Source organism: Dreissena polymorpha, chromosome 1 (assembly GCF_020536995.1).
Source record: "Dreissena polymorpha isolate Duluth1 chromosome 1, UMN_Dpol_1.0, whole genome shotgun sequence".
Classification (NCBI taxonomy): domain Eukaryota; kingdom Metazoa; phylum Mollusca; class Bivalvia; order Myida; family Dreissenidae; genus Dreissena; species Dreissena polymorpha.
In genome coordinates, this window is record NC_068355.1 from 120,800,930 (window position 1) to 120,824,031 (window position 23,102).

Genomic DNA, 23,102 nt, shown 5'->3' on the forward strand with positions numbered 1-23,102 from the left:
CTATGCATGTGCATATATATTGTCAGTTTTGTATATTTAACGATGAACTGGAAATGTTCATTTTATATCAATAAACTTGTTGTTCTGTTCTGTTCTGTTAAACAAAGTGTATCAAAAGAATACTCTCCTGATTATCATCCACAGATGATAAAAAATAAAAACACTGTAACATTGATTAACATTGTTTACACTTAAAAATCACATTTTATTAAATGGACCTTCCTAATATAAATTATACAATTATTTTTTAACAATTAATGAATTTATTGAAGCTGTACAACAGTATAAGCTTTATATGGAAAAGAGTGTGAATATATGCTTAAGTACATCTTCGCGATCAATAAACACATGCAGAGTGTGCACGATAAAACATGGTGCTATAATGTCTTTATGTCGGCCTTTGATTGTTTAACGCTGAGATGAGATACCTTTACTGGATCATGCCGCTAGCGTTATTCTGCGTGGAATTATTGTATGCTCTGTCCACACTAATCGATTTAAATTCGAAGTACCGGTAGTCGAACAAACTCCTTTAACTTTTTTTAAATTGTTTTACCATAAACGATGCAAGTGCATGTCAGATGCTCAGTTGTATTAGAAGTGGATAAAAACTATTTTTGCTCTACTTATGGAGTTTGTAAAATATCAGTTTTTGCTACTTTAAAAACATAATAGTTTTATTTGTGGTGTATACATGTATATAAACGAAACACATACGTACGTTCTAGTTTGTAATATTTCAGTCTTTGTATGTATGTAGTATCTAGTTTGTGATATTTCAGTCTTTGTATGTATGTAGTATCTAGTTTGTAATATTTCAGTCTTTGTATGTATGTAGTATCTAGTTTGTAATATTTCAGTCTTTGTATGTATGTAGTATCTAGTTTGTAATATTTCAGTCTTTGTATGTATGTAGTATCTAGTTTGTAATATTTCAGTCTTTGTATGTATGTAGTATCTAGTTTGTAATATTTCAGTCTTTGTATGTATGTAGTATCTAGTTTGTAATATTTCAGTCTTTGTATGTATGTAGTATCTAGTTTGTAATATTTCAGTCTTTGTATGTATGTAGTATCTAGTTTGTGATTAATGCAGTAGTTATGGTTAGGGTCGGCGAGTCCTCAAAGCGGTTTTAAATCCACATGTTGTTAATTTAATATTCCAATGCGGTGATCCACTTTCTAAAAATTGTATTAATAATTGTGTTATTTTCTGAAAATTTGGCAAAATGCATGTGCGTAAAATGTCGTCCCAGTCCCTTTTTACCGAAAATCTAGTTTAAGCGGAAAGTGTCGTCCCTGATTAGCCTGTGCGGACTGCACAGGCTAATCTGGGACGACACTTTACGCACATGTATTATGCCCCGTTTTCTCAGAACAAGACACAATTATAATTGGTGTTATTTCGTTTACTATAATTGGTGTTATTTCGTTTACTATAATTGATGTTATTTCGTTTACTTAGTTAATGGGAACTAGAACTCCCCTGGTAGAGTTTCTGGAAAATCATTCTTTTCTATATTTTCGAAAATGTCAACTGTCTTTAACACAGATACTATAAATTGCTTCTTCTGTTTCGCAACTCATGAAATTGCATTAGTCTTCATCTTTAAAAAAAGTCATCAAATGCACTTAACGCATCGAATTCAACACATATGAATTGCTTGCCGGCTTTAGGTCGTTAAATGTAAATGAGTATTTCCTTGGTCATATTTCCCTGCTTATTTTACGCTTCGTTAGGTGGATTGTTAAACGTAACATTTGTATTCCAATTATACAGAATTAAAAAAATCTGTCATTTGCATTAATTTGTATCCAATTGACGAACAACGGATTTATGTCCGGTGTTTTTACAAATAACTTGTTTCGAAAAAAAAGTGTTGGCACTGTAAAATAGTCTTTAAACAACGGATAAAAACCTACTGGAAATATGGATATATTTATAGATCCAGTTTATAAAAAAGAGGAAAATACATTTGAAATAAAAACGGTTTCAAGCATTTATGTATTTTTAAACTAAATTTTGAACAAATCGCTTTTAAATTTATCAACGGAATAATGCTTTAAGACATAGATGCGACACACAAAAAATGGAAAGGTACAGGCATATTTAATAAAACAGTCATACGGTTTAACTGAAAGGAAATAACAGGTCAAAAGAATTAGTTAAAATGTGGTAACTGACCAATTATCTACAACTCAACTACCAGTTGTTTATAACAAATATTTATTACATTCGATATTTTACATGACTCACCCAGTCCTCTAAGCCATCCGTAAAACAAAATTGTGTCCATGTGTCGTATGAACGAATCTGCATGAAAACTACATTTAGACTCACATCGTACATCGAATCATTTCTGTCGTCAGATGTCAAAACGAAAGTACGGTTGATATTTAAATGGATTATTTTTCTCTTTCCGGGATATTGTTTTAGTATGTTGATGCTGCATTAACAAATATAAGTGTTTATGAAGTAAAAATACCAAAAATAAACAACGGTTGCGATAGACACCTATCAGTGAGTTTTTTTTGCTTTAATTTGTTACAGCCTGTGCCATTTGAATTGGGAAAATTAGCGCGATAAACCGTGAAATTGGGAAAAATAGCGCGATAAACCATGAAATTGAGAAATATTAAGCATTATAAATAGGATTATAAGTAACAGAAGTGATATTGTTTTTAAGTGCATGTTCAGGGAGTTTTCTAGAAAAGGAGTCTGGTCAAATTGGTGTTTTTTTTAATCAATAAAAGTGGCAAGTTTGGGAATGATTTATGGACAAAAATGACTAAATTCAAGTTATATATTTTGTAAGATGTTTAAAAAATAAAGTTGAGACCTAGATTTAAGAAATCATAATTAAGTTATATGAGACTTCTTTCTAAAAAAAAAAAAAAAATTTTTTTTTTTTTTTTGGGATGTTGGGCTTTTTTGGGGAAATTTTGGTCAGAATTTTGGGAAAAAACGTGTATTTTTGCGATTGGGAAGCAGCCAAAATTCGGCTGTAAATTTGAGCAAAAAAAATCACTGCCTATATACTGTTAGATGCCCATAATATCACTTTAATATAAGATTACTTAAAGTTATTTTATCAATATTCATTTTACTGTATCTTTAGATAAGTATGTGTTTATTTGCAGCGCAGTGCTATTATTGTAAAGATTCAAGAACGTCAATGAAAACTTAATAAAACTAAATTTAAAAACCTAACCTACAATTCTTGTTACGAAATAAATCAGTTTATGGCATCGCTCATGAGTTTCAAAACCTCTCTTAGATCTGTTGGATCGCCATTGATAGACAACTTAGAAGTAATTAGGACCATTTCGCCGAAGCCATGTGCGGACTGCACAGACTAATCTGAGACGACACTTAACGCACATGCATTAAGCCCAGTTTTCTCAGAACGCGGCTCACATGTATTTTGATTTACTCGTTTATGTATGCGTTAAATTATCTTGACACTATTTTGCCACACAATAAACATATACTAGCAAGTAATATCACGTACTTAAACTATGTTGTTGATCCGTTTATGTCAGAAGCTCGCTGATGTTGTAATGAAAGTTTTAATAACATAACGCCAGATACACATATTTTTGAAACTTGAAACAGTGGACAAAACAATCAGGTTTCATTCTCAAATATGTTTTCAATATAATAATAGACGCTTCACGGCCATAGGCGCTCGATGTCAATGACAATGTTTTTTTTAAATTTATTTGTTTTTTTAGTTACCCGTGGTTTATTATAATGCATACACATACTAAATTAATAAAAATCTTTCGACAAAACGTCTAAATAAAAAAAAGATAGTTCGATTATGTACATAGATATTGACAAGGTAGGTCACTCGCCATTTTCTCAAGCCACGGTAGTGCGTCATTATGCATAATTAAATCGCTGTCACCCCGCTCGCTTTTTGAAATGCGCGCACAGGCCGGGAACCTCGCTCTTTATGCACAATAACAGCCACTAAACACTATGGGTGCCAGACTTAATTTTTGACGTGCTGATTTTTTTTTCTGAAAATCACCATGGCAGACGAAATCAAGTTAAACAATTGGTAAGGATGATTCATGTGTATGCAATTTACATTATATGTTGTTGATTACCCCATTTAGTGAGTGAAACAATAGTTACAGGGATTTATCGCATCGTCTGTGGAGGTTTCTGTTGAAACTGAAAGTAGATAGAGAAAGAGCGAGGTTCCCGGCCTGCGCGCGCATATCAATAGGCGAGCGGGATGACAGCGATTTAATTATGCATAATGACGCACTTCCGTGGCTTGAGAAAATGGCGAGTGACCTACCTTGTCAATATCTATGTACATAGACGAACTATCTTTTTTTTTAAGAAGACGGTTTGTCGGAAGATTTATATTTATTTAGTGTGTGTATGCATTACAATAAACAACAGGTAATTAAATAAATAAATAAATTTAAAAAAAAACATTGTCATTGACATCGAGCGCCTATGTTCACGGCTTAATGAACATGCGGACCATATTTAAAGGTTTTCAACGCAAGATAACAATTTCAAAGACCGTTTTCAACCACTTTGTTTTACAGGCTCTAAATTGTAAATCTTAATTATATTCAGAATAGAAAATATATATTACTTTTTATTCACATAAACTATGGCCAGATGGGTTAAACATTAATCGAGCAATACCATATCATACGATATCAAATAAATACTTTCAATCTAAAAAGAGCATTTTTGTACACCAAAAAAAATATTCCTATTTACGTTTTAAGATTCAACACGCTGTATTACAAAATAGTACATTTATAGCTGTTATGTATTAACGATTGAGCAATGACTAGACCAGACTCTCATCTTATCAAATCACAAACTTTTAAATTAAAGCGTTTTCAATCTAATACCATAAAATCAACATTGAAGTTACTGCATAACACATTCGGATACGATCTTATAACGACGATTCCGATAAGCAAATGTCCTCAAGTTATCATTTTTAGCAGACAACTATTACCCTTTGCTCTAAAAATGAGCCGCGTTCTAAGAAAACTGGGCATAATGCATGTGCGTAAAGTGTCGTCCCAGATTAGCCTGTGCAGTCCGCACAGGCTTATCAGGGACGACACTTTCCGCTTTAATGGTATTTTTTGTTTCAAGGAAGTTCCTCTTTACCGAAAATCAAGTTTAGGCGAAAAGTGTCGTCCCTGATTTGCCTGTGCGGACTGCCCAGGCTAATCTGGGATGACACTTTAAGCACATGCATTAAGCCCAGTTTTCTCAGAACACGGCTCAACTACTACAATGTCGCTGTGGATGCCAAGATTTAATAGGAAGGCTATGATATATTAACGATTAATGCTGGAAATTGTGAGCCTATTTATTCTACGGGACTCGTTAAGTATTTGCATATTTTGGATATGAAAAGTATATCATAATAAATACCACGCTCATTGACGGGTTGGTTAGTGAATGCGAAGTGGAATTATCCACTTTAATTAAATGTTAGCCTCGTTTACCACGTTCATTATTATAACACGCAACCACTAAATTCGCGGTATATACGATGTTCAACAAGTTAATTACTTGTAATTAATGTTTGTATTAAGAAAACGAGGATTTATCGATATATCAATTACATTTTTTGGTTTAAATGAAGCTTTAGTTAAGCCGCTATAAACGTACACATACTCCAACAACAAGGATGTTTTCCTTTGTAATAGGAAAATAATACTCATCAGTAAATGAAAATTCTATTAGGCTTTATATCATTTGTCATTTTTTCGCTTGTGCGCCCAACAATTCATAAATATTATCTAATACTCTATCGTTCAATTGCTCTCCATTCCAAGGTTACCGAGACTAATTGCATTGTATATTACACAGGGTTTGAAATAAGACATATTAGCCCGTGCCCCGCATTCTGCAACTGATAAGGCTGCTAGTGCATTTTAATTAAGTAAGAGATATGCTAATCGAACATTATGGCTATGTATGTTTGTACACAACAGTACTATGGCAATGTTATAACTTACCTAGATTCAACTTTAATAAAAAAATAACCAAATAACAGTTGTTAGTCTATTTCCATTGTTATATACATAGATCGGTGAAAATGAAAGGAAGAATGAAATGTGCGCAATTATATTAATAAGGCTGTCCGTCAATGTATTTATACCACGTCATTTTAAAGAAGACCGACCAATAAGTCATTTTTCTTAATTCATTACGATCTCTTTATGGAAAATATTGATGCATTTAGCATTGGAAAATACTGCAAGTGGTGTTATGTATTACGCTGCTTAGATAGTATGTACGTATTACGTTCCAGTCATTGCATTCGATTACTTGTGTCTATATCACATTGTCGTATAAACTTTAACATAAATCGTACACATTAATGTATATTTTATCCCATCATTAGCATCAGACGTGCATTGTCGAAATAAACCACTGTGGAATAAATTTTCCTCTATTTCGGCAGTGCTGAAATATAGCTGTCACGCGCGGCGGAGAATGGTCATGTTACTCGGAATCAACTATAAAGTTATCATTTTTAGTAAAATCGAATCAGATTCAACAAAACAAACAATTTGATACCAAGATGTAATATATTTTTTTAACACATAATGCAACTCAAAAAACACAAAAACATTATTTACAAATATTAAGTGCGCGTACTCGTGACGTCATTATTAACAGGTCATACGACACAATGCATGTTCTTTCATGCTAAAGCTGCAGTTGTTGAGTGTTGTTTTTTTCATTATTTCTTAAAAATTGGGGACGTAGAGGTATGATAAACAGAAAAACAGGTTAGTTACTGATCATTTTGTAATTTATTAGGCTCGGCACGATTAAAATAATGAAACACTGTTTGCTTAAAATAACTTTGGGATTTTCCGTGTAGTTCGATTTTCCTATTCTATTTTTAAAGAAATAATTTACGACTGAGAAAATTGATGGGATAAATCGATTACTAGGTCAGTGCCGAATAAAGCAAAGTTTATTTTGCTCGGCACGAAAATCTGAACCACTCGCCAAGGCTCGTGGTTCAGATTTTCTTAGCCTCGCAAAATAAACTTTGCTTTATTCGGCACCGACCTAGTATTCTCTATTTCCATTATTGAAAGTATTGTGTTGAACGCACAGTTCAACATCGTTCAGTGACATTAATCGTTATAACGCGATTTCGAAAAAAAAAAGATTGTTTTAATATTCCGTAGATGTACTCGGCGGTACTTAAATATATTTCTGTTAATGGTTGTTACATTAGGCAGGATAGGAAGGTGTGGATCCTAAGATTAAACAAGATTGATAAACACATGCTACAACGCGTTATTCAAACACATCGATGGCATTAAGCGCAGAATAATGTACGAGCTCTGTAAAGTTTACTATCTTATAAAGCAACAGGTATGTTATACTCCGCAATCTACTACATTGAAAATATGAACGCACGCATTTGTGTATTAAACAAGTAGCGATTAAATAAAGGCTAACGAATGAAAGTCAATTGTGCACAGTTGTTGTTGCTCATGGGCGTGTTATACTTCGTCTAACGAACAATTTACTAAAATGAAATCCGTGTCACCGTCAGCATAAAAATTCATACAAGGAGAGCAAAACACATTAATATGAGTTATGAATTATAAATTGTCAATTGATTCCTGTAAGCAAAAGCGAATCTGCTTGCTAATTTACGTTAAAGTATTGCGTTCGCATAATTTTATATTTAAAGGGGCCTTTTCACATGTTTTTGGCATGTATTAAAGTTTGTCATGAAATGCTTTATATTAATAAATGTACACATTGGATCTAACAAGCTCCATTAAAAAATAAGAAATAAAAAGTAACACCCAACTAGGTTCGAACCAATGACGCCTGGAGTAAAAGTCTATCACTTAGACCACTCGACTATCAGTGCTCACACAAATAGTGATGTATTGTTTACTTTATATAACTTTATATAAGCAATCCTCGTAGTATCACAAAATATAACGATAACAATAACTCTCAAAATTATTCAATCGTTTTGCGTTGAAACGCTTTATAATTTTTAGGTATTTGAATTGTCAAAAGATGCATATAATGAATACTTTAGAGTATGGTAAATGTTCAGTTTTACTCTTTCCTCACAAATATCATAACTACAACGAAAATTTGCGAATCTGCAACTTTTTTTAAAAAATTTGTCAATTTATCAAAACATGAAAATGCCCTTTTAATGGCCTCGCATGCTTGCATGCTCACATTCACTCTCTGATTGTAGACTCAATGTTGAAATAATATGCATGTGTTTAATTATGCAATTCAAGTATGTTTTGCTATGTTAATTACACTTCAAATGCCATAAACGGCATGGGCAAACCCTCTGCAATTTTGAAACATTAACTTCTCAACTATCAATATCATTTGCAATAAATCTGCTTTACGATTATAGTTGATTGATCGCTTTATATACGAAGATATTTATTGGAATTTGTCATTTTGTACTAGGTAATTCCAAATGTAAAATTGTCATTATTTCAGACAGCATTCCTTTTGAGTCAAACGAAAAACACAAAAACATAAAAAATATTTAACCAAAACAAGCACACTACTATGAACAGTAGCAGTTGTTCGCTGTATATGTAATGTAAGTTTTACACGAGTTTTTTTTCAAAGATATGAACACCACCATGACATTTTATCCATCTCCGAGCGACCACACCCTGTACAATACAAATATTTACAACACGTTTTTATGTTTTTAATACGTTAATCTACTCCTGTACTATAATGTTAGCATTAGCATTGTGGTTCACGACTTCTTGAACCCCCAAGTCAAAACACGCGATCATTGTGCAACCATGTTTTTTTTACTTATCATGCATGCATTGTATAAGCTAGCAATTCCCACGGATCAAGTTGTATTACTTCTGTTCGATTAACAGCATTCCATGCAGTCATTTTCCTGCAACCTGGCAAGCACTGACACAGCAAACTCCCGCTGAGGTTTTAAGGGTACTTTGTTAGACGTTTAACAAATAACTTCGGATGAATATAAAACACGTTATTTTCTCTTGTGATAACGCAAATGCCACGTTAATATTGAACGATGTTTTGAATAAGATCACGTTACGATTCAATATTTTCTTTGACGATATAACATTTAAAAACACAGGCAAATTATTTATTTCAAATAATCGAAAATATTTTATATAGGTTGTTTTGTATTTGATATATGTTTATGCAATCAAACATGGACCTATTCAAAATTGTTTATTCAATTACAATTGAGAAATTTTACCCTTGAAACAAGTACCTCTGTATAATGTTTGGTGGACGAAGCATACGACTTGCAGTTTTATACAATTGCTATATGTTGGCATTATTTTCTGAATTTAATTTCAGTAAGAACATTTGCGTTGTGTTACCATTCATTGTTATTAATTCAATATAATCTTCGTAGTTTATATTCAAGTGCTGTTTTAAAGGGACCGTCAACCGCGATTGACGAAAAAAATGAAAAGTTCGAAAATACCGTATTTATTTACAATTATTAGTTTATAATGATTAAAATATCACGACTGGTATATTACATTAATTAAAAAGTTCATGTTTTCAGTATATTCGGTAATGAAATTTCGCGATGTGAAATCGAAAGTACATCGCGAAAAAAGATGACATAACGATTTACACACTATAAATAACGCAAGTAGATTGATGATTTTATACATAAAATATATACAATTCCCTACGCATGCACAATTTGCATTCCTGTGTTTTTTCCACGTGACGATGATGATCAATCTACTTGCGTTATTAACAGTTAACTGGTAGGTACCTGGTACCTCTACCCAGTACAATTTATTACCGAATTTACTGAAAAATGAAATATTAACAACTTTTTATCAAGTAATGTAATATACCGGTCGTGATATTTTAATCAATATAAACTAATAATTGTAAAAAAATACGGTATTTTAAAACTACTCTTTTTTCGCCAATCGCGGTTGACGGTCCCTTTAAAACAGCACTTGAATATAATATGAGGAAATAAAGATCACTCGGTTTACAAAAGTACATACACTGAGAGCTATTTGATACCAAAGTATAGAACGGACTGAATGTAAGTCAAAGCAAGTCTGTCGGACCAACTCACGTCAAAAAGACTATCATAAAATCCGCAATGACCACCAGTCGGTGAAACAATCGCCATAAAATTTGGAAATTCATCACATAATTCAAACAGCAGGTCACATTTGGAGTCCAAGGGGTCATCGAGACTGTTTATGAAGAGTAAAGGCGCGCATATTTCATCAATATCTCTCATAGGATGCATTTGTTCTTCAAACTCATCTACTGATTTGTAATTATAAAATCTGGAGAACACAATTTTATCGAACTCTTTTAGAGACCAACATTTCATCATTTCAGCGAAGTTTATTTGCTTTGAAAGTGCGTAGTAATTTCTGCAAATAATTGATTTCAGCTTTAACAAGTGCAACACGTTGTATACTCTTTTTAACGTCTGCGAAGGCCTGTCCTCGTTTTCTAAACACGCCGAAATGCATACACCCCCAAATATGCGAGCTGATGACCCGAATTCTCCGAGGTATGACAACAGCAAATCACATCCTGTCCCGTACGCGATACTTACAACGGGTAAGCGATGTCGGTCCTGAATGCACTGTATTGTTTGCCTTAGGTCAGATGGATCGCAATTGTTGAGGAGCATTGCCGTTGTAAGCTCCGTGTTCCCAAACCCTCTCTGATTATATACAACGGGTTTATATCCTTTGTTGGAAGCTAGTTTGCAAAGGTAAGACACGTTTGTAGCGTCAGACGTTATTCCTGGTAGAATAAGAACAACTGCAGAACGTTTGCGCGTGTTCTTTGACACTGATTTGACCCAATCGAGTGCTATAACTCCTCTGTCCTTCATTTGAATATATTCGCGGTCGAATTCGACATTAGCGTGTTGCATCAAGTACGGAAGTATTGTCTGAATATGTGGATTTCTTATATACCAAGGTGGGTCGAACGTGAGTTCATTAAAATTACATGCTGATAAAATATGAGCTGTCAGTGCCGAGTTTTTATAACGTATGCCTATTGACAATAGTGGCCTCCGACATCTGTAGGTCCAGTATGCTATTGAAAGAATAACTCCCAGAATAAAACTTACAGGCACCGATGTACATATCAAATAGAACATAGCGATTTTTAATGTAGCTATCACGATTTCATGCAACATATAAACTGATTATGCATTTCGCTGTGCAACCGGTTATTCAATTCTTCATCTATATTTCATATTGACGTCATAGTTCATCAAACTATACAAACGTATCAAGTTTCAATTATCATTCGTATTGTTCATTGTAAGGAAATCATTATGTATTCCTGCTTTCTTTGTGTAGTGTGTATAACCGAAAGTTGGCGGTTTTATGTTACACAAAGTAGACAATGGTTTATATTATTAAGTTAATTATTCACTAGTCAATTTATGTTTTCTCGTGTTTCGCAAGGGAGATTAATAACGTATACTATAGCATTGAGGCATGGCTGTGGTTACGTCCGCTCCTGTGTTAAATATCCGCTTCTCATGTTGCTTAAATAGAAAACATGACTAAATAAACAGTTTGCTAATTAATATATGTTGTAATACAAACATGTGGTACCGCCTACACTATTGGAATATGGTAACAATAGAATTGTATGTTGATTAAACTGCACACGGTTTATTGCGTAAATACAATTCTGTGAGTCAAATGTGAAACGGGTAAACGTTGTTGATTGCGTACATACAATTCAGTTATTCAAAATGTGAAACGGGTAAACGTTGCAAATTTCGTTGCATTTGGGTTATTGAAATAGTAACTCGATACTTGGAAAACATGACTATCTTAATAAATATATTATTAAATCTTCATAATATGCACATCATTATTTTATCATAAAACTCATATGACTGTACATAATACAAACAAATATTAACACACAGTACACATGTAAAATAAAACCTTCAAATGCTCGCAATGAAAGTATATAAATAGAATCCCTATTATATTTACAGTTTTGAATATGTTATTTTCGATCCACCATAAAAAGAGCAACTTCCCGAAAATATAACAAATCAAACAAAGCAACGTAATCGACAATATTCATAACTAGGAATTTCGTAAAGCGTTTTATCTTCAAGTACATTTAAGCGTAATACATATGCGATCTTTTTATTTGTTGAAATTAAAATTCCTTAAATTCTTAAATCCTTAATTAAAACATGTTTTTTTTGTTTTAAAATATTTGGATATATCAATACATGTAATGGCATCTGCATCAAATGCACATTTAACAAATACAAATAAAACTAAATACAGTATACACATGTGTTATTCTTTTGGCACTTAAGTTACGTTTTCATACTGAGTAGACTTTACATACAAATCTGTTAATGTTTTCTTGTTCTTTTGTTGTATTTGATGTTATTGAATTCAGTAATAAAATTGCATAAATATTGCAGTTTCAATTATGTTTTATTAACGTGGCGTTTACTAACCAGATAACAAATTTCGCAAACTTCTCACTTTGTAAACACCACATAAAAATGTTAACTTCCATTTAAAATGTGTAAACTAGTTTATCAACTGATCATTTAAAGTGACAATTTGTTTTATAACTTTTGGTCCGTGACATTTGGAAGATTATGTTTTCAATATGAATTGGTAACACTCGTCTTCATTGTATTTCACCAATAACCTGTATACGTTACAGGCTTTGTAACCCTAACCTAGACCGACCTGCACCCGCTTGTATAAACAGTTAAACCGGCGGTTAACCACATACCGGCGGTTTAAAGTCGGTAACATGTTGGTTACTGGTCGGTAAGCGTTTGTATAAAATTTGGTTAGTTATACCGATCGGTTAAAACCCAGTTAAAACATGCCCTGCTTCCCTAGGTGGGTAAGTACAAGTAACCGAGAGGTAACTTACACAAAATGACCGCGGCGCGCGACATTATAAAAGCTAACCATCGACGACCTTCACAATTTCGACGAGTAACTAACAAATTTCAGCGACTGACACTTTATTTGACTTGATTTACAGGGCAATACGATTTCCGACTTAGGACGACGAATTTAAGGACGCACAGAACGTGTTTCTTATATTCTGTTATGGGTATGCCGTGTGTGATCCGATGCATTAATGGCGCCCATGTTAAAATCATTTCTCCGAGAACAGGGAACAACAAAAGTACAAACAAAAAAACTTAACACGTTCGAACTATTATCTTACCTTTAATAATCCTTTATAATCCATAAATAATTCATTTAATTCAATAATTGACGAGTTTGCATCTAGGGTCTTTGATAATTATTTTAGCATATTTAAATAAAGACCCTTATGCCATCATATCATTATTTTCAAATGAGAACTCAATAAATGTTCTTCTTCGTCAAACACTACGTCATGTACTCTATGTACATTACTGCTGTTTAAATGAACCGGAGCAGTTTATCAAATGTGTCGTGTTCTGAGGAAAAAATGGGCATAATGCATGTGCTCAAAGTATCGTCCCATATTAGCCTCTGCAGTTCGCACAGGCTAATCAGGGACGACACTTTCCGCTTTTATGACATTTTTTGTTAAAATGAAGTCCCTTCTTAGCAAAAATCAAATTTTTGGCGAAAAGTGTCGTCCCTGATTAGCCTGTGCGAACTTAACAAGCTAATCTGGGACGACTCTTTACGCACTTGCATTATGCCCAGTTTTCTCATAACACGGCTCAAATAATAGCCGTTGTTGAACTCGGTTGCATTTGCAGATTTCTGCATACAAAGATATGTTTAAACTTGAACAATGTTTTATTTGTCTATGGTAAATTCCCTTATTGTACAAGAAAGTAAGTAAGTTTATTGTAAACATAAGCCAAATTAGAAGAATAGTCTAGCATGTTACGACGACCATGTTTAATTTTTATGTTACATCTAGAACAACTAGAAGAATAGACGTCTTTGTAAGCACTCTCTTGCAGTTTGGAAGCACCAGGGATTCCGCTAAATGATGCAAATCCCGACATCATTATCAATTCGTCCCTGGTCATTTTGATGAACTCATAGTTAAAATTTACACATTATTTTATTGTGAATTCATTTGTAAATGAATTTGATAAAAAAAATACATGTCGCTGTTTATAAGCGTGACACTTCGCGCGAAAATTACGTCAGTAGAGAATGCATTGTGGGAATGTTTTGGTTAAAGTTACCGGTGGTTAAATTCCACTATGCGCGGTTAGATTACTTTGCGGTATATCGTGTTAATACAATCGAGTTACCTTGAAGGTTACTATACCTGAATAACCGCAAACTTACCAAGGTTTGAATGTTACCGAGCGGTAACTTTAACCAGCGTTTATACAATCGGGTGCTGATAGCTACCTTGGGAGAGTGTCAGCAGTGCGCAATACGCCGCATGACTACATGTTCATTATTCAAACTTGTGTCTGCTACTATTTAAAAAAAAAAGAAATGTATTATGTGAACGACTAAATGTTTACTTCGGTTTTAAAAAACAAAACAAATTAAAACTTTCAAAAATTTCTCTATACATGATAGATCCATTAATAGTTTTTATTTTTATATAGATATTTAAACTTAACAAATTACATTAAAGGGGCCTTTTCACAGATTTTGGCTTTTTTTTAACTTATTCATTAAATGCTTTATATTGATAAATGTAAACATTGGATCGTAAAAGCTCCAGTAAAAAATCAAGAATAAAATTAAAAAAAGGAAAAGAACATTGCCCGGATTAGGTTTCGAACCAGTGACCCCTGGAGTCCTGCCAGAGTCCTGAAGTAAAAACGCTTTTACCTACTGAGCTATTCCGCCGGGTACACATGCTAAACGTATTTTATACGTTATATAAGCAATCTTCGTAGTTTCACAAAATTTAACGACAAAAACAGAACTCTCCAAATTATTCAATCGTTTCGCGTTGCAACGCTTTATAATTTTTAGGTTTTAAAATCGTCAAAAGATGCATATAATGGCTATATTAGAGCATGGTAAATGTTCAGTATTACTGTTTCCTCACAAATATCATAACCAAAACGAAAATTTGCGAATCTGAAACAACTTTTTTCAATTTTGTCAATTTACCAAAGCGTGAAAAGATCCCTTTAAGCAGTTCATGACGTTAAGTTAATAATATATAATTAATTGTATATCGAGCCAAACTAGTCTTACTATGTTAAATGATTAATTCTATGCCGGAATATGTGTGTGCCCCGCTTAAATTCTCAAAAGTGTACATAAGCTACATGTGATTGCATTTCTTAAATTATTAGCTGTGTTTTTCTTTTACAATCAACATTTTATAACAGAGAGCTTTTATCAGGTTCTTAATTAAGTAACGAATAACAAATCCCTATGCTTCTTATAAAAATGTTAATATAAGTATACATTATAAGGCATGCATACGACAACCTTTATGAAACGCGTTCCCATATTATTTGTTTTGTTTGTATGTGAGATGATTCAAACAATCAATCGAGTACTATTCAACATTGAAGCTATGCCTCTTCTCTTATGTCAGAATTGTATCAATTAAAACCAAGACAAAAAAAGTTTGAACAAAAGTTATTTGATACAAAATTCCCTGGGATTTCAGGATGTCTGGATAATGCAGGGCGTCGGAAATGTAAAACTTTTCTTGTCGACAGTCAATCAGCGTCTTAAATACACGTTTGTGCAAAACTGATCAAGTCGATTAAGTGACTTCAGTAGGACCCTATTTTATAAAAAACATTAACTATTTTGAATTCCAAGAATATCTTAACCTTGTTCACATTAAAAAAATTCGCATTTGTATAACAAAATTTACGTGTGTCATCACATAGATTACATATTGAATCAGGCCGATGGAGTAAACCAGTAGTTACACCAGTTGACAATAAAACATGCTCTTTTTGTGATAAACTTGAAGACAAATACCATTTTATAAGGGAATGCGATTTATATAAAGATTCACGAGATAAATATATACCACAGTTTTTTCGCAAGATCAAGTATGCATAAGTTCATACAATTACTTCAAACAAGAAACAGAAAAGTACTTTGAAACTTTGGCACTTATATATTCTATTTTTTTGAGTTGAGAAAACAGTACTTATATCAATAACATGCTCAATCACATACTTAAGGTACACTTTTAATACATGCTTATCTGCTTAATAAGTTTGTTGTAAAATACCTCCACTTTCACCTTATAAGTTTATATTTCAACTTTTGTCACCCTGTTTACATATAATGAAACGTCTATTGCACTATCTCCACCTATATGTTAATTATCACGTACTTTGTATGCGCTGTTTTGTTTTTTTTTGCTTGTACAAGTAACATATATTGTCCTCATGGGTTTTGTTGTAAAAGATCTCCACTTCTTTACTTATAAGTTTATATCTACCCTCTGTCATCCTGCTCTCATGTATTGAAACGTTTTTTTTTCTTTTTGCACTATTTCCACCTACATGTATATGTTTATAATCATATACTTTGTAAGGGCTGTCTTGCCATTTATTGCTGGTAAATATGTTGTCCTCATAGGTCTTTTGACCTTTTGGAACTTGTGAAATAAACTATCAAACTATCAAGCTACAAAAATGAAAATTCACTGTTTGTTGGTTCACATAAATACCAATGTGTTGAATGTAATATCTTAGTAAAAAGATACTTTAACTGTAATTAACATTATTATGAATTTAATTTAAATAATGATTGGTGTGTAGTATTAATAGATGGTGTATGTGTTATACAAAAACTTGTTCAATATAATACATTGTACACGGTGTTGCTAAATTATAGAAAAGAGAAATTTCGGATCCGTGCAGTGACATTTTCTAATTAATTGTTTAGTCCAATCAATTTTCTAAATGTCTAATCAAGTGTTTTTAATTTTATAAATAATGTTAAATTTTATAACATTTTCAAATGCTCTATTTTAAAGTAAGTGAGAGGCAGCAGCTAAGAAGAAACGAAATGTGGCATCTGATGTTTCTTTTTTAGTCTCTAACTATGGATGTTCGTATTTTAGAATCAGGACACGTTTGCAAAGCTTTCAAAGAATACATACAGAATGCTTGACATCTACAACATAAATGCATGTATTATCTTGGTTGTCTATTTGTCGAGTAAGAGATTCATAGAGCAAATCGAATTTGTTACAATTGATTTTAGCTCGCAAGGTTGTTAAAGTGCGTCAGAAACCGATTCTGCTTGGTCTTCTGCGGTTACTCTTGCTCTTGTGATAGAGGCAAAGTGACCAAAGTCACACAATTTTACCACGACGGTATTGCTAACTATTTAAGACGAACTTTCTTATCTGTTAGATTTCCATACAGTCGGTACGGGCATCTAACCACACCCAGTTATGTTTAAACATATACTTTTATAGACTGTTCTACTTAGGGAACAGGAACATAACTTTTATATGCATGAATACCAGGTAGTTTAAAAGTGGATGTACATTTTTTTCCGGAGCCTTTTAACAATCTTGCACTTTTCAAAGGTTAGCTTGTTTTTAAGTACTAAGTGCAAATGCCTATGTATGTAACTGAGTAATATCTTACTTCAAGGTATCAGAGGTAAAGACGCAATGATTGGAGACAAGATTTCATTACAAATCCCCACACGGTTCGACCGGGCAATGATTGGAGACAAGATTTCATTACAAATCCCCACACGGTTCGACCGGGCAATGATTGGAGACAAGATTTCATTACAAATCCCCACACGGTTCGACCGGGCAATGATTGGAGACAAGATTTCATTACAAATCCCCACACGGTTCGACCGGGCAATGATTGGAGACAAGATTTCATTACAAATCCCCACACGGTTCGACCGGGGTTCATTTGTGATGTAGTATAACAGTCTGCGAGCTGGATTCGCAGGTTCAACACTCTAGGTATATAAGACTTAATTAATTGCACATTGTACAACATTGGCAGTCGACTCGTCAAAAGGGTTTCCTTTCCATTTATATCAATGTTTAAGATGCATCATTACACACCAAATAAATTGCGTATTAAGTCTCAAAATTGCATCATTGGTTTAGAATTGTCACACTCTTCTTAAATCTGCCTAATTATTGCAAATAAATCAGATAAGTCAATATTTCAGCTATAATTTATGTTTTTTTAACAATAGAAGTTAAATCGCTTCATGCATTATATTTGTTTTCTTTTACATCAGCTAGCGGCAATAGTTTCTTTGCACTTTGACTAAGAAAGTCATGTGATGCCCCATCCTGTAATAAATGTAAATGCAATTGTTGTTAAGTATATACTTTTAACCGTTTTTTTTAATTCAAATACATTGAAATAACACTTCAAGTCAACTGTCATTTTGGTTTTACTCCCTTGCAAATCCTCGAATGGTCTGGGCAACAGTTGAACAGCGTATCGTTCTCTGCGCAAGCGCCTGCATGGCATTCACTGTAAAGGCATCGCTTGCGGCAATTGCAACGAGCTGAAAGATTAAAAGTACTATAGTAAAAATAGAGAATACATATCTGGTGAAGTAATTTTATTCAACGGGCTTGAAAGCGAGTTTTTGTGCCAAACTTGATAAATCATCTGCCTCCCGGCACTTAATATTTTATTTATAATAATTTCTGAAGTAATGACTCCAACCAAAATAATATGCTCTCAACTTTAAATACAATTCATATGTGCCTTTCGAGCCTATTCAATTAAATTGTATTTTTTTGCAAAAATAGCACCCATTTCAAAAGCGAAGGAGACAATGGGAAATTAAACAACAACTTAACCCAAACAGTATGAATAGACATAATGTAAAAAAATTAGCACACACGAAATATTGTCATCATTTAGATATGTCAAACGTACAAAAGCAGTCTCGTGCGAAAATATATCATTTTCAGTCGTGAACTGGTTCAATATACATTTTAAAGGTTTATTTGTATGATTTATCTATTTAAATTTGTTTTCGTAGACTTCTCCGGTTTATCATCTCTGACATAAAGTCACAATTATGTATATAGTCTGTTGTTCAAGACTCATATCCTGGGAACTTAATCCACCGGTAGCCATATTGTCTCTTTAACTTCAATTTATTTAGTACCTGGGAGATTTTTATTGTTTATGCAACCGTAACAAAACGACACAATTCGTATCGATAGAGCGAGTGATATGACGATGAAATGTTAAAAAAATGTGCAGAACTCAACTCAATTTAGAGTGCACATAAAAAAAATACCAGTAAACATTCAGTTAATAGTCTGCTATTGATAATATTTGGTCGACTGTCACAAGAATCTTCGGTCACAGGGATATAAGTCGCCCGTTTAACACTCGGCGCTGATAGCACTGGTGTATTACCCTTAAAGGTACCCATTAATACTATTTGGTAAAAGCAACTGTGGTATTTTTTTGCTCAAACACATTTCGGTGGTCTGAGCGGGATTCGAACCAGGGACCTTCCGCTTCCTGAACTAGCATCATATCACATGACCATTGTTCCTATGAACTTTTACAAGTTTATGTACACAGGTATTATCTTAATGACTCTTTACAAATAACAACACTTTTGTTGATATATTATAAGTTATAGAAGCTAACATGAATTTATGATATGTAACGATGATCACGTTGGTGGTGGGTAACCCGAAAGAGGCTATCGACTCTGAATACATAAGCTTTGTTTTCTGAAACTAAAATATCTTTTAAAAGTATGTATTAAGTTGTTGCTTGGCACATCTGTATCGTTTAAGTAAAATATCTTTCTTTTTTCATTCAATTAAACAGTCTTCCCAGAGATACTGTAAATGCGCGCGGGAAAATTAATTCTTTAAGATTAAAATGTACATAAAGCACAAGCAAATAGACAACGACTACGCCATTAGTACAATTCTCACCAAATTATGTTTTTTTTGGCGTTAGTTCGAGTTAATCTTCAAATTAGAGTTGTCAACAAATTTACATGAAAAGGAGCAATATAAGTTTAAAAGTATCAATAAAACTCTTTAGAATGAGGCATGTTTTTATTTGGATTCGCAATTACGATAGAAACCATGTTATTAACGTAATTTCGTCGTATAAAAAATTTTGTTATAGATTTATAGTATACGTTGCAAATAATAAAAAGAACAACATGATCAACACAAAATGACTTTGCCTCATTTCTAATCGAATATGTCCCACCAGGAATGATGTGTATGCGAATAAAGGGTATACATTCTGCAGTTCAAAACAAATGGTATCGCCGATTTATATTGAACTGAGCTTGTTGAACAATAACATGATGAAACTAAATTGTTCTTTGTAGTTTCTCTAACTAAATATGGATAGTGTTATTTAAGTTAATTCAACATCACTAGGCGTAAATCTCACAGTTGCAGATAAATAAATTTGTAAGAAGTTGGCATTGCAGATCAATACAATTCTTAAGTACAGTAATTACGGCCATTAATCACGGGCGCCACCTCTTTTTTGCTATGCATTAATAAAAAAGCCAATGCAACTTCCGAGTTTGCAATACGAACCAGATGTATTGAAATTTCACAGATAATTCTTCATGGTGAGTAGCTTTTCATATGTTTTTTTGTCCAATATATTTCTCAATATTTAAAAAATCGGACAATGCAGTGCGATTAAGCGAAGATTAATTCATCCATAAATGTAAATTAACATAACAATCACAACCCATTTGAAAACTTGAGGACCTTGTTGTGACATGGTGGAGTTTTTGAAAGCCAATCGATGTATTTTGCCTGTTTGACAAGCAAATTTCCACCCGACAAATTCGCGAACGACATCAAACGATTGCGTTAAACATATACTTGTTGCTGCACGCATAAACACATTTGCATCTTGCAAATATAATGGATAATTTTGTATTTTTCCAAAATTGATAGAGCACATGCTAAGAAGGTGGATCTAAGGACGTGAGGTGGCGCCAATGCACGATATCACATGACTTACATATGCTAGATAATATTCCTTTCTCAGATTTCTTGTTATTTACAACGTAAATACTTAAATCTCAATCGATACAGAACATATACATAATCTTAACAAACATGTCAATATGATAATTTGTATGTAACAAACTCGATTAAGAAGTCAATAACCCGAAAAAGATAGTGTTCGATATAAATCTAAATATGTAATATTCAATTAATCCAATAACTAAATTCTCAACATTCTCAAAATATTTTTTCTACAACAATTGTGTTTATACAATGACAAAACTCACGTAGTAATTAAAAGATTATTGCGTTATTGGGTAGATTAACATGTATACCGATAACAAACAATGGTTTCACTCAACAGCATTTGAAATGATATCGTTTTCAGGAAGCAGAATGGTTGTTTTTCACTAAACGTTTTTATATACCATTTCAGGTTAGAGATTGCAAATAAGTGAAGGTGTATTTATTTAAAGCAGAAAAATAACAACACAATAGGATTAGTGCACATTTATTAATTGGTTTTATTTCAATGTAATAATTAACACACAAACATAACATATATACCTATAAATTTTCAGACACTCCTTTTTTGAATATTTTTCACTTCTTAATTTTCGGACACAAAAAATAATTATTATTTTTAAGCGTCTGAAAACTTAGAGTAATTACGGTTGTACTTCAACTTGAAACGATGAGTACCTTATTCCAATTGCTTAATTCACTTTAAGGCAAAAGTCAACGAATCTTATAGTCTTAAAAAATGTCCTTTGTGCCTACTAATATCTGCAAAAGTTGGGATAGCTTCGGCTTTAATCTTAACCTTTTTGTTTATTATACTCAAGCTTTTTTCCAGTTTTATAGTATATTCAATTACAGAAAGCTTCATAATATCTTTGCAACACATGTTTCATCATAATTATATTGGAATACGACAAAAGAATTGTGTAGTCGCCACCGAAAATTCAAATAGCTGAAAATGTGAATTGGCGCCACCTCCTGTCATTAGCGCCACCTCCTTAGCATTGGCTTCCTTTTTTTTGGAAAACAACAAATTATATATTAGATCGACAAGAAGACAATGTTTTTTTGTATGGGGCAACGTAAATATGTTTAAAGCACTTGTTTAATGTTGTTAGCGATTGAATGGGATATAAATTTGCTTGTCACACAGGCAAAATACATCGATTTTCTGTTAAAATCTTTACCATGCCATAACTTAAAAAGGTCATCACGATTCCAAATGTTTCTGAACATGTGTGGATGAATAAATATTCGCTGAGTCACACTATATTTCCCGATTTTAAATATAATGTGAAATATATTAAAAAACATAAAACACTAATTCACTCTGTAGAATTATCCGTGATATTTCATTACATCCGGTTCTTAGAAACACCTCGGAAGTAGAACTGGCTCTTTTATCAACGCATCGCAAAAAAGAGGTGGCTCCCGTGATTAACGGCCGTGACAGTTGAATCCTACATGTTTTATATTTGGCTCCAAAATTTATAAGTTTAATGAACGTGTGTTGTTATAAAATATAACAGCAAATAAAGCAAATTGCTAATTAGATGTTTCCCTAGTATAACCCGATGAAGATCTGGTAATTATAGCTACAACACATTAAAAGCATTGTTATAATTGTTTCAAACGAATAGCAAACCTGCAGTTTCCTGTACCAGAATAGAACCGAGAAGGCAGAGCATCACCACAACCAACACTTTCCGGCAGTATGGCATACCTGATGTCGTGAAAAGTAGAAAAGTGTATTGTTAATGTCATATCAGAATAGACACATACATATTTATTTAGTTATTGCACTCATATTACTATATCTTCTACTACTCCCTCTAATAATAATAATATTAATTATTATAATAATAATAATAAGAATACGAAGTATAATAATAATAAGAATGATGATAAAGCCCATTCGAAGCAGCAAATCCTTTTATTTACATTAAAATAATGATAGTTGATATGTAATAAATATTGTATGTTTAATCTAAAAGTTGAAATTAATAAAATATATGTATTGTAAAAGAAGTAACACAAAAAGTGGAAGGAATTATAGGAATAATATAACAAATCGTACGCAATTCCTACCTGTTGACGTGTAATGTCGGCAACAGCAACCA

General features: G+C 32.9%; 1 protein-coding gene and 1 long non-coding RNA gene across 2 annotated transcripts in view; both read right to left on the reverse strand.

Annotated features, from left to right (window-relative positions):
- Nucleotides 1–10,028: 10,028 nt before the first annotated feature.
- Nucleotides 10,029–11,185, reverse strand: LOC127847133 (protein ABHD15-like). The gene has a single exon (XM_052378835.1). The coding sequence runs from the start codon at nt 11,183–11,185 to the stop codon at nt 10,064–10,066; it is 1,122 nt and encodes a 373-aa protein (XP_052234795.1). The 3' UTR covers nt 10,029–10,063.
- Nucleotides 11,186–18,364: 7,179 nt separating this feature from the next.
- Nucleotides 18,365–23,102, reverse strand: part of LOC127870916 (uncharacterized) — a 4,859-nt gene continuing 121 nt past the window's right edge. The window contains exons 1-3 of the long non-coding RNA XR_008045004.1: nt 23,071–23,102; nt 22,628–22,705; nt 18,365–18,500 (exon numbers count right to left, since the gene is read on the reverse strand). The exon at nt 23,071–23,102 is cut by the window's right edge and continues 121 nt beyond it. This is a non-coding gene — a long non-coding RNA (uncharacterized LOC127870916). The remainder of the gene's footprint in view (nt 18,501–22,627; nt 22,706–23,070) is intronic.

Coding starts and splice junctions, on each gene's coding strand:
- LOC127847133 (XM_052378835.1), bottom strand. CDS start 11,185: ATGTTCTATTTGATATGTACATCGGTGCCTGTAAGTTTTATTCTGGGA.